Genomic DNA, 15,440 nt, shown 5'->3' on the forward strand with positions numbered 1-15,440 from the left:
CTTAGGCCTGTCAAATTTTCTTATCAAATTTTTCGATTTTCACTTGTCTAGGTCCAATCCATGAAGAATGTGCCACACTGCCATGTATCTTGTAGGGTCGATAGCAGTCCAACTTCTTGTTTCATAGGATCTTGATAGACTATTTTATGATCAATTGAATCAAATTCAAGGCCCTAGGTCAAGTATTCAATTTTTCTTTTTTTAAATGAAAGAAATATTACAGAGATAAGAAAAAATGCACCCTTGAATTTCTTTATTTATTGCCACTTGCTCCGTTGATTGCTCACCTGCTTCAATTATAATTCTATAATCAATGTTTAGTCGGTGGAAACTAATCCTTCAATAATATCCTCCCTAGTTGGTCTTTGTGTGTATTAGGTGGAGGCACATTTGAATAATCCAGTTGAAAGATACCATCCCCACTCAGAAGTCATCAAAGCTTTTCTCATCTCATCTTTCCTCTCTGCGTCTCTCCTATTCAGAAGAAACCCTAATCCATAGGCGACTGCGAAACAGGTACGAACCAAAATCCTCTCTCTTACCTCTCTTGATAAATATACTTCTCTCGATTCAATCGATAAATATACAGATCAAGTAGTCTATAATATAGTTATCATGACTTATTTGCAAAAATATGTCGAATTTCCCCCTTTTTTTTATTAGTTAAAGTAGACTTAAGATCTTCTGCAAGAATACAAACTAACCCCGCCGGTACATTTTGTTTTGACATTGGTCGACTGTTTCTTTCCCTTTGGTAGCCCCATGGCCCTTGACTTGTATAAACTCTAAAGTTTAAATACTTAAATTAATTAGTTAGAAAAATAGTTATTTTATATGAAAACATACCTAAATTGGTTGGCGTGGACAAGATTTTGTTGAGATTTTAGAAGATTTATGATTCTTTCCTTTCAAAGTCTGATTGCCCTTAGCTGTGAGAATAACTGTGAGATCGTGCTTAATTGGGTATGATTGGGTGGCTGTACATGAGAGTGATTATAGGAGCTTAATTGTAGGAAAACCTTCTTTAAATATGGGTGTTAATGTGACAGAGAACATACCTAAATTGGTTGGCGTGGACAAGATTTTGTTGAGATTTTAGAAGATTTATGATTCTTTCCTTTCAAAGTCTGATTGCCCTTAGCTGTGAGAATAACTGTGAGATCGTGCTTAATTGGGTATGATTGGGTGGCTGTAACCTAATCCTTCAATAATATCCTCCTAGTTGGTCTTTGTGTGTATTAGGTGGAGGCACATTTGAATAATCCAGTTGAAAGATACCATCCCCACTCAGAAGTCATCAAAGCTTTTCTCATCTCATCTTTCCTCTCTGCGTCTCTCCTATTCAGAAGAAACCCTAATCCATAGGCGACTGCGAAACAGGTACGATCCAAAATCCTCTCTCTTACCTCTCTTGATAGTGAACCGTATTTAATATACTTCTCTTGATTCAATCGATAAATATACAGATCAAGTAGTCTAAGATATAGTTATCATGACTTATTTGCAAAAATATGTCGAATTTCCCCCTTTTTTTTATTAGTTAAAGTAGACTTAAGATCTTCTGCAAGAATACAAACTAACCCCGCCGGTACATTTTGTTTTGACATTGGTCGACTGTTTCTTTCCCTTTGGTAGCCCCATGGCCCTTGACTTGTATAAACTCTAAAGTTTAAATACTTAACTTAATTAGTTAGAAAAATAGTTATTTTATATGAAAACATACCTAAATTGGTTGGCTTGGACAAGATTTTGTTGAGATTTTAGAAGATTTATGATTCTTTCCTTTCTTAGTCTGATTGCCCTTATGATTCGTTTCCTTCTTAGTTGTATATTAGCTGTGAGAATAACTGTGAGATCGTGCTTAATTGGGTATGATTGGGTGGCTGTAAATGAGAGTGATTATAGGAGCTTAATTGTAGGAAAACCTTCTTTAAATATGGGTGTTAATGTGACAGAGAACATGAATAAAAATTACTATTCATCAGTTTTGAAGAGTTTTCATAATCTCAGCCGCGATATTTGAAAAATATTGGATGAGTCATATCCAAACTTAGATACAATAATTTCGTGGATGTTTCACAATTCCTCTCTTGCTCAGTTTCCTTCGAGACCAAGTGGACTATTCACATTCTTCTCACAACACCTAAACCACCATTGTCGTGGTCTCCGTCATATCTTCTCACTAACCATGCTGCAGACCCGTGTAGACAACGTCTAGTTGGCCCAATCAATCTCTTAATTTCTAGTCTTTTAGTCAAGGCCAAGCTTGTTGACTTGGCCAAAATTGAATCAAGTCCTGTGGTTACACACAAAATGGCTTGTGGACTGACAAACTCCAAACTTGGTCAAGGATTGAGTCTCAATTGAGTCTTTGCAGAGAACATCTAAGACCCAAAAGAAGCTCAGACTAATCATCAAGCCCATAGTCAAGCCTGTATTAAGACCATTTCAAGGCCCAATAGAGTTCATTTGAACATGACAGATCTATTCAATGTTGAAGTCACTTTGGCCCCAATTACTAATCCGCTCTAACACAATTTTTTGAGTCAATGTCAAAGCAAACTCGGACACCTCTTGTCGAAACCGCTCTGACACTATTTTTGAGTGCGCATGAACTCAATTACAATGTCTCATTCTCTTTAGTATTTGCAAATGAGCCTGTATAATCTGACTCATCCATGCGGCATAATCAATCGATGCCCCTGACGTGACATGTTTGGATTTGTAGATTTGCATGCCTAGGGATTTACAATTTCACTTCCCCATAAAAAGTGTATCCCGAGTGAACCATGTATCCCAAGGAGTGAAGATCTTGGTTCCCGAACATGTCACGTTAGGGGTGTCAATTGAGTATGCCACATGGGTAAGTCAGATTACCAAGTCTCTTTGCAAATTTCAATAGGACTTCCAATAACCCTTTCACATCGATGCATACCACATGAGTAGTGGCACTTTAAAATCATGTTCCTTATGGACACTTTACCATATTAAGAGTCCCTACTAGGACATATATGAGAGGAAACAGAGGGGGATGGAGGTACTTATAGAATCACCCACCACCTTAGACGATCAGTTCAATCAACTTCGTTGAGTCAATTGCTCTTATTATACGATACCACCAAAAGAGACCCTACCTCTTCGCACAAGAGAGTCTCTGAAATTGAATATTCATCTTTCTTATGTACAATCAAACAACGAGAATCTCAAATCTTGATTTTAGCACACTATAACTGCTTTTAAGTGATGTAGGACATTTATAGTTCTAGTTAGAATATTAAATAGTTTCCTAGTTCTAATAGGATTTGTTCTATTTTCTAGTTTTATTAGGATTTCTATTTTCATAATTACGTTAGGAGTATTATTCTTCATTAGTTTCTAATTTGTTTTGAAGTTTCTATTTTTGCCTAAATTCATTTTTAATCTTTAGTCTATAATTAGAAATGATTTTTAAGTATCCAAATTAAGTTATATTAAGTTTAGAAAGTTGGTATTATATTATAGATAGATTTAGTAGTTTAAAAGATTTATAAGTTATTATGATGAAATTATCTATATAAGGAGCTTAAAAAAAAAAAAATCAAATGAAAAAAAAAACATATCAATCAGTTCACTTTTCTTTCTTAATTATTTTTTAGGCTCTTTGAATTTCTTTTTTGATTGATAAGCTAGGTTTGGAGGGTCCCCTCCCTTTTTATCCATTAAACTCAAACATAGTTACACAAAAGATCTTTGGTTACAATGTTCATAAGATCTCGAGGTATTGAATCAACATCCTCAATTACAAAAAAAAAAACTCATTCCCTAATCCAAACACACCACAGATGAAGAACAAAATAAATTAAGGGAGAAAAAGAATTCCTTTTTCATTATTGTCTTTCCATATTTATAAAAAAAGAAAGAAATCAATCCTACTCTAACTGGCATACTTATATAAAAGAAACCAATTCATATTCTAATTGCATACTTACTATAAATTGTAAATATTATTTATAGTAAGTCTAAAATAGTAAAAACCTAGTTATTTCTTAATTGGATTAAGAATCCTAATTACATTAATAATAATGGGCCTTGCGTGTTTGGGTTATGTTTGGGCTCAAACTTGGATGTTGCCATGCTTGTGGATTGGATTGTTGTATAAGTTAGGCTTTGGAGTTGTTGTATGCCATATATGAGATGCACCAAATCAGCCAAATCAGTCATGTTTATATACCTATTATAATGTCTTGTCAGACCTCGAATGTCAAATCCAATGACCCAACTCAATATTTTGGTCCAATTGAAAAATATAAAACCCAGGTGTGATTGACATTTAATTTAATTTAATTAAAAAATATTAATTAGATTAAAGTCAAATGAATATATAAATAAAGAGAAAAAAACATATTAATCTCTAACAGCTAATTAGTTTTGAGATACCTACAGTTTTAAAAAATTATAAATCGGAACAGAAAATTCATATCAACATTCATAATATCAATTCGGAAACTTTGAGAAATATATTAATAATTTAAAATATATTCATGACTTATAAAAATACTAAACACTTCCAAATATGATAAAATCTTCTTCTTTTTTTTTTTTATCTAACCTACTAATATTCAATGAACTCAGCAAACTTTAATTTGTATCATATTTATAGAATTCGTTATAAATCGAAATAAATTGATCTCATAGTCTATATTCAAGATTAAAAGTTAAGGATTATGAAAATAATAAATAAATAATTCACTATATGGTATTTTCAATGAGAATATATCAAAATATAAGTTTTAATTAAAAATTCCTACGTACTCTGAATCCTGATATGTGTTCGGTGTAAAACTCATATAAATTTCATTTTATCAATTTAAAAAAAAAAATAAAAACGGAGTAAAAATAGATATAAAACTCCACAACTTTCATGTTTTACACATTTTAAAAATATGAATAAAAATAGATGCGATTTTGATTGGAAATCAATAATATAGTATTTCAATACAGAAAACAGTCATAAATTTTCATCAATGATATGTTTAAAATACTAAATGATCAAAGATAATTCCTAAAATAATTCTTACAACTTCTCAAGCATATGAGAAACCTATGATAAAAATTTCAAGTCAAAGGCTTACCTATGGCGACCATAAAAATTATAGAAATATAAGAGTCAAAGGATCCATCAAAACTTTATTTATTCGTCAAAACAAATTCTTCTTAAAAATATCGTCAATGCATAAATCATTACTCCAATTTAGAAAAAGAAATTACATCTTAAAATAAATTAATAAAAGAGAATAATTTCCTAAAATTTATTCTCCACTCCCATTATGCTAATCTCCCGGGTAAACATAACTTGAAAATGTTAATCGCAAGGGTGAGTTTGATAAATCTAAAACATTTCATACAAAGTTAATTACTAGTATATCTCTTTACAAAACAATCACTGATGCAAAAAAAAAATAAAATAAAATAAAATTGAATGCATAAGGTCTACACACCTAAACTGACTATTACTCGGGTCAATCAACTGTTAAGTATGATCCGATCAATTACCCAACTCGGCCAACCGTTAGGCCACTTCTATACACGAGATCTTCTGTACAGGATTTTATTACTTATATTTTTTTTAATTATAAGTTGCTCTCATCATTGTATGCAATGCATGATTATAATATAATTTACCACACTTTATGCACAAGTATGATCATTCAAGAATTAGATCACAAATCTATATTAACATTCAAAAGTATAATTATTTATGCAAATTTATTTGATATAATTCGTCTATAGAAGACAAAAAATTTCTATTGATATCATAATTATATTTTTAGTAGATCTAAAAATCAATTTGTATTGAAAGGGAAAGAAATTGTAATAAAATATTTAGCTAATTTTTTTTATATGAATTGCAAAAGATCTAATAAAACTCTCCTTACCTAAATCGCAATAGTACTCAAATTAGGTTTTCTTTACGATAAGAAACTTGGATCCACCTCTTTGCTTCCTACGTTATTCGGTTCATCTTCTATAAAATCTGAATTCATTTTATTTTGAATTTCATCTCTAAATTTTGATAAAATCTTCGTAAAAATTAAAAGGATTTCAATGATAAAACTAGATGACAACTAGTGATAAAGAAACTTAAGAAAGTAAAAGACTACAATGGGATTAGGATTTTAGTATTTATAAGGTTAAAAGAATGCAATGGTCATTATTCAATTTGTTTTGTTTTAATTGAAAAGTCCATGTCCTGAACTTTGATTTTTGCGATCTTATAGTCTATTTCAATGCGAATCTAATGGTATAATCGGTTTTGTCAAATTCTAACTTTAAAACAATCTCCTTTTTGTTGACCTACAAATTTTCTTGAGATACGCATTTAAAATTCAAGGTGTTACATGTCTTGCCCAGCAATTAGAATTGATATTTTCATCACATTTTTTCTTTTTCTTCCTAGACTTTGCAAGTCTAAAATGTCGGGAATCTTAAGAGGTGGGTTTTATCTCCAATAAGTAATCCTTGAAGAAATGTTTGTTGAGGTGTGCTTGGATGATCTTCAGGGAGGAGTCATAGATCTGATCTTGTTGATTCGTGTGGAACGAAAAAAAATTTCCTTCTTTTGATTTTAGATTTGCATGTGTACGTCTTTAATAGCAAATATTTGAAGAAAAAACTGAACAAGAAAAGTGATCTTTTGATGTGTCAATGTAGGGATTTGGACGATAGAAGTTTTGGGTACTCATGTGATGTTTTATGAAATATATATATATATATAAAAGATGCAATTCCATGAAATGGATGAATGGGATTCCGTCGACGAAAGAACGACTCATCAAGATCGGTGTGCTCATTGGAGCTTGAGCTCTTATACCATGTGAAATGCAAATATTTGATTTATTCTTGATGATGATTGCATGACCCAACTAGGGTTTATATAGAAACTAGAAACAAACTCTAACAAATTAGATAAACACAATCAATTCAAATCTCTAATTAATCTACCATGTTTAAATCTCCCTAAATCTTCATAGATATGATTCGGTGTATCATTGTACACCTTATTACAATGCTTCATATCTAATACTCTAACCAATAATACAGATTCTTAAACCTCCTCCTTAGTAGGGTTTCAAATCTCGTCCAAGACTGGGATAACTTGCCCAAGTCATCTCGATATCCTTTAGATCATATTTTGAAAATCTCATCCGACTTGGTAAAACTCAATCGAATCAATCGGGATTTTGTATATTTTAATTAAAATAATTAATTTTGTTAGAATTTTAATATTTATTATCAAAATAAAATATGAATTTATGATTAAACATATTCTAATCTTCCCTATTTCATAAAAAATATTTATAAACTATTTTATATAAATATACACGAATAGATAAGAGACACTATTTGTACCCCAACTTTTACTTATTATACTCCAATTAAAAATAAAAAGATAAGTGTATGGTTGATAGTAAGTAAAAGTTGGGTTGGGATGTTAATAGAAGCTCTCTTATTGTAAACAACTGAAATTGTTTGAATGTGTTATAATGTTTGGTACTATTGAATTATAATTTGAGCCAAAACTCTGTTATGTTTGAAAAGTGTGTTTTAATTTAAGAAATTGGAGTGTAATAAGTAAAAGTTGGGATGCCAATAGAAACTGTCATAAATAATTGTAAACCAGAGTTAAATGCTTTATATCATCTGAGATGACATGAAAAAGACGCAATGCCAAAATGGTCAACATCTTTGACCAAGCACAATACAACTATTAGTTCTGCATAGATTTAATAAAGGATATTTTGTAAAGTTTAATTTAATTACATCCTCCCACCTCTCAAATTGCATCGCAAGACACCATACTATCTCTCTCCCTCTATCACATAACATGTACTATATTCGCTCTCTCTCTTTTTACCGTCCCCTGTTTCTTTATTTTAAAATTAATTTTTTTTTTTATTTTATTTTTGCTTCAAAAGAGAAATTTATGAATGATGAGGTAAATATAGAAAAGATAACAAGCACACATACATTGAGGTCAACAAAACTATACACTTGTATTGTTGTAATTACACAGAGAAACTTTAAACTTTATTTACAAAACTATACACTTGTATTGTTGTCTTACACAGAGAAATTTTTTTATAGGAAAATGGTGGAAGCAGTTGTCAGTGTTCTAGTAGAAAAATTGCTTGAAAGTCTCTTAAAAGAAGGTGGCCAAGTGCTTGAATTCCACAAACAATTCAAGAAAATGCAAAAGGAGCTTCCTCACATGCAAAGCTTCCTCGAAGTTGCAAATAGCGTGAGGATAAATGATCGAAAGGGACCTCTAAAGACTATTGCAAGGGATCTAACAGAATTACTATATGAAGCTGAGGACATTACAGAAGATTGTGAGTTATTTCTAAGACGACGACAAAGACGAAGACGGAAATACAAGTTCATGCGTTACTTCTCTCTTTCATTATTGAGACATCGTTATCAAATGGGAAAGAGATTGAGTGAAATAAATCAAGAAATAGGAGATCTTAGAGAGAAGATAAAAACTTACTTGCCTTCAACAGTCAGTCTTCCGAGCGATGAACGTGCCGGAACTAGTCGACCAATAAGATATCCAATCATGGTGAATGATACTGAAATAGTAGGCCTAGAAGATGATGCGAAGAAAATTAAGCAGTGGGTCATGGATGTAAGTGGACCCATGAGGGTCATTGGAATTGTCGGGATGGGCGGAATAGGCAAAACGACACTTGCTCAAAAAATAATGAATGATCTTCAATTGAAAGATTCCTTCAAATGTATCTTGCATGCGACAGTTTCCCAGACCATCAAATATGATGAATTAATCAAAAATCTTTTAAGAAAACTAAATGTGGACAAGAATTTATCAGACATTGATGTCGGTGGTCTATTGGAAGAACTACATAAACATTTTGATGGGTCAAGGTACTTGATTATTTTGGATGATGTTTGGAGAATAGATGAAGGGTCATGGTGGGAGAGCTTGAAGTCCACTTTGTCTCATACAAATAGGGGTGGTTGTGTTATTGTTACAACAAGGAATGAGGTAATGGCACGATCAATGGGGGCCATTGAGAAGCACATACATCGTCCAAAAGTTCTTTCCAATGGAGACGGTTGGTCATTATTCACCAAAATAGCATTTGCAAACAATGGAGGTCAATGTCCAAATCCAAAAATAGAGCACATCGCCAAGGAGATAGTTTCTCAATGTAAAGGGCTTCCTTTAGCAATCAGAGTCGTTGGTGGGGTGATGTTAGGGAAGGGGGATTCTGTCCACGAATGGAAACGAATATCTATGCATCTAAAGCAAACGTTGGCAGTCCAAGATGAGTTGATTTTTTCTCCATTGCACTTAAGTTATGAAGAGCTTCCTAAACATTTGAAGCCTTGTATGTTGTATTTCGCAGCATTCCCAGAAGATTATGAGATAAATATTGTTGATATAGTTTGGTGGTGGATGGGTGAGGGCTTTGTTCGACAAAGGGATGGAAAGACTGCACAGGAGATTGGATTTGAATACTTTAATGAATTAATCTGTCGTAGTTTAGTAATAGGTTTTGAGAAGAACGTGTTTGGGGAACGGTTTGAAAGTTGTAGAGTCCATGATCTAGTGCGCGACATGATTATAAAGATTGCCAAGGAAGAAAATTTTTGGGGATTGGATGATAGGGGCATGCTAACTTGTACAAATGATTCACGCCGACTACATATTGAGAATTCGAAGATTGATCAAATTAATCCCCAATTGTTGCGGACAATGATCGGGATTGATATGTATGAAGAGGAGTTTGCATCAAATGTTGGACCCAAATTACCGCAATTAAAATGGTTGAGGGTTTTACACATCAGTTTCATCACCGATAACATTTCAGAAAATGTCCCTTCCAAGGTGAATTGGTGGGGTGAGATTGGATCTTTATCACATCTAATTTGTCTCACAATAGTAAGGTCTTGTTTGGATGAACTCCCAGATTCTATAGAAAATCTTCATAACCTTCAAGCTCTTATTCTACGTGGGTGTGATAATTTAAAATGTCTTCCTAGACAGGTGACGACTTTGGAGAAACTAAATAGGTTGCTTTTAATTGAATGTAAAAAAATAGAGTATCTACCCAAAGAGGTTAGAAATCTAGCAAACCTCAAAGTACTTCTGGGGTTTAGGCCTGCAAATTCCAATGTTGAAGATGGGTGTCACCTTTCTGACTTGAAAACATTGACGCTACTCAAAGAACTCGAGATTATCATCGATTCAGAAGATCAGTTAAAAGAAGAGGAACTGAAAGTCTTATCTGAGCTCAAACAATTGGAGGAGTTAGTAATGCAATTCAAAACTGGGATAAGTGAGCCGCAAATCATTGGGAAAGTTGATTATGAGATTCTTCCTCTTCAGAAGCTTCAAATATTAGTGTTCGTAGAGTATCCAGGAGAAGCAACAGCAGCATGGGTCAATCCTACCACTCTTCCAAATTTACAACGACTTCGTATTATTAATGGGAACATTAGTGGAATGAGTACAAAGTTCTTTGGTGTTGAAAACGTGGTTTGGGAATTAGAGAACTTAATCTTGAATGATCTACCAAACTTGAAGGTAGATTGGCTTAGGATGAAAAAGGCAATGCCATTCTTAAGACAACTTGAAGTTGATAATTGTGACAAACTCACGTCACCTCCTTGGAGCTATGATGACGGCACTTGGACAAAAGAAGAGGAGCATGAAGAAGAAGAAGAAGAAGAAGAAAGTATGCTATGAAGACGACTGGGCCAGCATGTCCCTTTAGGGGTTGTGTGTTTGTTTGTTGTAATGTGAAATTTGAAATAAATGATCAGCTGCTCCAATGATATTGTGAGCATATGATGACTTACTTCGATGTATTATCTCCATGTTTATCATTTATTATTCTTATTTATATGTGGTAATGCTATTGGTCTTCTCTCTATCTTTTGTTAATTATTATAAAAAGTTATTTTTATGTCTTCAAGTTTTATTTAATTTTATAACTAGGATAGTCTTACTAAATTAGAATGTATTCAAATCATACTAATGGTCGTTGAGTTCACCTTGTGGTATCCAAATACATGATCCGATGCCATAGTCAAAGGGTTGTAAAGGACATAATTCTATGAAGTTTAATTTTTTTATTTTTCAAAGTAAACTTTTACCATTGAACTTTAATTGTAATTTTGGGAGTTCGGTAACTGTCCATTTTCAAAACCTTGGATCTAGCTTATTTTTTTTATTATTATATTGGATCTGTGTTTTTCAATGAAATATAGAGGACTGACATGTTGGATTGCCAAAGTGATAATCCGATTGAGCTCAATGAATCTTAGAAAGATGGATATTAGTGAATGCCCATTCAGTTGATAGCAAAACATTTAAGAGTTCTTATGATTGCGCATGAAACAATTTTTATGAAGAATGCTATTTTCTTGTGTATTTTTCCCAACATTTATTTTTGCCACCCAAAGGAATGGGTAGGAAAATTATTTCCCCACCTCATTATTCTCTCGTGATTGCCCCCACCCCTAAAATTAAAATCCTACTCTTTTTTCTTGACATTTTCTTTAGTGCTCCCACTCTAAATTCCATAGAAGTCATTTTCATGAAGAAGTCATGTTCCCTTAAAAACAAATTCCTTACTATCATACACAATGTTATTGATCCAAAATATTTAAATATTTGTATTCTTTTAAAAACTAAAAATAGGTCTAGAGTCATGAGGAAAAAAGTTATCTCTTTTAATGATTAATCATTTGATGAAATCATTTTTCAATCAAAGAAATTGCTCTCGATTGCGATTCAATGGTCATTATAAATTGGAGGAGCAAAAATGTTCTTTGCATGTGAGATATGAATTATGCATACCATATTGTATATAAAAAGATAGGTTTTTTTAGTGAATCGGGCTCCTAACTTTCACAAGTTAGGAGTTCAGGCTTGATCTCTTTATAATTGGCATTTTACCTTTCAAGGTTGCCACATCAGCAAAAAAGTAAATATGTCATTAACCAAAAATATGATTATGTATACCATATTGTATACAAAAGTTAGCACTAGGATTAGCATTTAATTTCACTAGACCAAACCAACCTTGTTAATCAAATATGTCATTAACTATGGATTTGTAATTGGCATTCAAGCATAAAATAGTTTAGTTCTTATTTTTATTAACATTCTCCCAAAAGATAATTGATCGCGTTGTAGATGATGATAAAATAAAGAATAAAAGAAAACCTTGGCAAGCAAGGGTTGAACCACGGAGAAAACGTTAATCCAAAGTATTTTTACTTCCAATCCAATTCAAGTTTATGTAAATGATTAAAAACAATTTTCGAGAGAAATTATTTAAAACAAAGTACTAAAGTAAAAAAGATTTAAAAAATAATATGAAGTGTAGATCAATTGGATCTACCTTCATAGGTTTTATTAATGATTTCTGATTATCTATTTATCTCGATCCACTAAACAAAACTAATGTTTGGGGATCGAAAATCAAACAATTATAATATAAATGAGATAAAAAATATGCTATAAATTAAGTCAAGATTATTAGATAAGTATTAACTGTTCTTTGTAAAGCATAGTTCTTTTTGAACTAATCAAAAAATGAACCACCAAAACTTTCAAAAACATTCAATGTTTAATCTAATAATAAATACCTAACACTATCACAATAAAACTATGAAGCGATTATGAGAACATTAAAATCACTAACAAAATCTTATTCGGGCTTCCTCAATCGATCTAGCAGATAAGTTAGCCAATAGTTATCGTAAGAATAACAAAGTAAAACTAAAATAAAGATAACATGTAAGAGATAAGAGAGTGAAATAAAGAAAAGATCTTTATTGCTTCTTGACTTGAAATCGATAGAGTCTCCATACAAACTTCTGTAAAATTAAGAAAGAAAAATATAAAAACCTAAAACTAAAATAATAGAAAAAGAGAAGTTATTCTCCAAGGAGATGAGCAATGATTTGCCTTTTAGTCTGGTCTCTTATTTATTTAGACCGAAATAGGATTTCTAGGGTAATTAGGGTTTCAAAAATATTTCGTGCTTACAAAAATAATAAAGCACTACTTTAATACTAATATCTTTCAGTCGCCAAGCTTTAGTACAAATTTCAAATATTGACTTTCTATGTTTATCGCGCCGCTACCGTTGACCATGGCGCTACGGTATAATTTTCCTCAATTGACTTGAATTTTTGTCCATGATCTTATTTTGGATCTTAGATCACAGTAATAACTTCAGATTTTTGTGATTCGCCTTAAACTTTGTGAATATTTTTCCCTAATTACTTAGAATTCTACTCAAACCTTACCAAGTGTCTGCTTCAAGATATGTGCTGATGGTGAAAATTAATGGTCTAGACTAAAACCAATTTTTCTCCGTCCACAGGAACCTACAGATTTTATTCTCATCTTATTTTCTAGTATTTTATGTTTCCAATTTAGGAGAATGTTGGTTGGATGAAAATTTGAAGTTTCTCCCTTTTTTTTGGTTTATGCGCGATAAGCTTTCTGTGAGTATGTGAGCAGCAAAACTACCCTGCCTTCTATTTTGTGTTTTAAAAAATATTCATTTGGCAACCCTAGCAAACTATTTTGTTCTTATTACAAATGACTCCATCAAGGTTTTAACTGGTTTTCAAAGAAGCCTTACTTTATGAAGTTCGTTGCCTACCAAACCTTACTTCAACATGTTTGTTATCCAACAAACCTTGGAGTGGGTCCTCATGAATAAATTAAAATTGATGGGGGGGATTTTGTTGTTGAATGTATTTGGAGTGCACCTTAATCACATCAATTTATGCCATCCATTGTCAACTCCTCTGATCAAGCTAAAAAAAAGGATATAAATAATTTTCTAAATTTTTCTATGAGATTTATGACATTGCATTACTAACTCAACAATTCACGTGGGTCCCAAGACCATTGTAAGATAGGAAATCTTATTATGTTAGTCATGGTAGCTTCATTCATAAAGTAAGGTTTACCCAATAACAAGCTTGATAAAGCAAAATAGATTTTTGTAATAAAAATTGAAATAGATTGATTTGCTTAGTAAATCTCTTTTTTTTTTTTCGTTTGTTTTATTTTTATTTTGAATTTTAAGATTTTAATTCTCAATTTCTTTTACTTGATTAGTTTGATGGATTAATTAATTGCCAAAAATTTATTAAAACGTCCTCGGATTTGTTCTTGATTAGCGATGGCTTAAAATCGATTGATACAAATATTTTCAAAAAACTTAAATTTATCTCAGAATTTTCATTTCTAGATCTCGAAGTTACGTTTTCCTAACAGATCAATGTCTCTAAGTATAAGTTGAGCGTGAGCATTATTTTGGTCATTTTGTCAATTTTTGTTAATTATGGCGAGAGACTTTTTTTAATCCTAACACGATTATCCCAAGGTCCCACTTTCTTAGTGTTAATGCGAGATCTCTAAGGTCATCGAAATATATAGTGATCCTAAGTGTGTATAATTTCTAAGTTGGTATGGTAGAGAAAGAAGGAAAGAAACCAAAGAGGACTCTGAGCAAGAACTCAGATAAAAAATGCAAGGCAATCCGGGAAGCTGAAATGAAATGGGAGGAGATCTTATGATCTCTCAAAATTTATTTTACGCTCATTATTAAGAATCCATAACAACTAAATGACGGGTTGTCGGATAAGCAGATGTAAAATAGGATGTCTACAACTAACAAAATGATCAAATGATCGTTGGCACACACCATGAAAAATGGCCATATTCAGCGAACAAAGACGACAAATTTTTCATTATCGATTTTTTTTTTTAACAGGCCGAAACCCTTAAATTAGTGGAGGATAGGAGAAATTTCATGGTTTTAAGCAAACGAGTTGGGGAACATAAATTTTGTTGATAGTCATGGATTGTCGAAATTCAATTTCTAAAATTCGTGGGCCTTGGCCCATTGAATTTTACTATCAAAATTTTTAATTTTCACATAGTGGTAGGCACCACCCTCAATCCTTTTACCTTTCGTCGTTCAAAGCCAAAAAGGAGTTGAAGTGAAGCTTCTTGGTCAAAATCTTCATCTCGATCATCAGCATCAAGGTTCATCTCGAGGCGTGGAAACCCAAAAAGCTCTCCACAAAAAACAACGCTTTCAACTTGGATTCATTAGTCATATAAATTGGAATAACAATAATTTTCATGGTTTATGATTTATAGATTACATACTATCTTGAATTTAAGGTAATACTGCTTAATGTTTCTATTAAGACATGTTAAGTGATCAAATCATCTACTGCCATGATATGTGAGCAGATGACGTACTACATTGTATTATCCCCATGTTTATCATTTGCTAATCTTGTTATACAGAAACATTACTTTAATTTGATTTTTGACATGTGGTTGTGCCTCTCTCTCTCTCTCTCTCTCTCTCTCTCTCTCTCTCTCTCTCCCT

The 15,440-nt window shown here is 32.2% G+C and overlaps 1 protein-coding gene across 1 annotated transcript; it reads left to right on the forward strand.

The window, feature by feature from the left end:
- The first annotated feature begins 1,223 nt into the window (after nt 1-1,223).
- Nucleotides 1,224-10,918, forward strand: LOC147381254 (disease resistance RPP13-like protein 4). Its single transcript, XM_086430652.1, has 2 exons — nt 1,224-1,380; nt 8,125-10,918. Exon 2 carries the CDS (start codon nt 8,129-8,131, stop codon nt 10,748-10,750), a length of 2,622 nt encoding a protein of 873 aa, XP_086286778.1. The 5' UTR covers nt 1,224-1,380; nt 8,125-8,128; the 3' UTR covers nt 10,751-10,918.
- Nucleotides 10,919-15,440: the final 4,522 nt, after the last annotated feature.

Source organism: Akebia trifoliata, unplaced genomic scaffold (genome assembly GCF_017979445.1).
Source record: "Akebia trifoliata isolate Shusen 1 unplaced genomic scaffold, ASM1797944v1 Contig00608_ERROPOS3031104, whole genome shotgun sequence".
Classification (NCBI taxonomy): Eukaryota; Viridiplantae; Streptophyta; class Magnoliopsida; order Ranunculales; family Lardizabalaceae; genus Akebia; species Akebia trifoliata.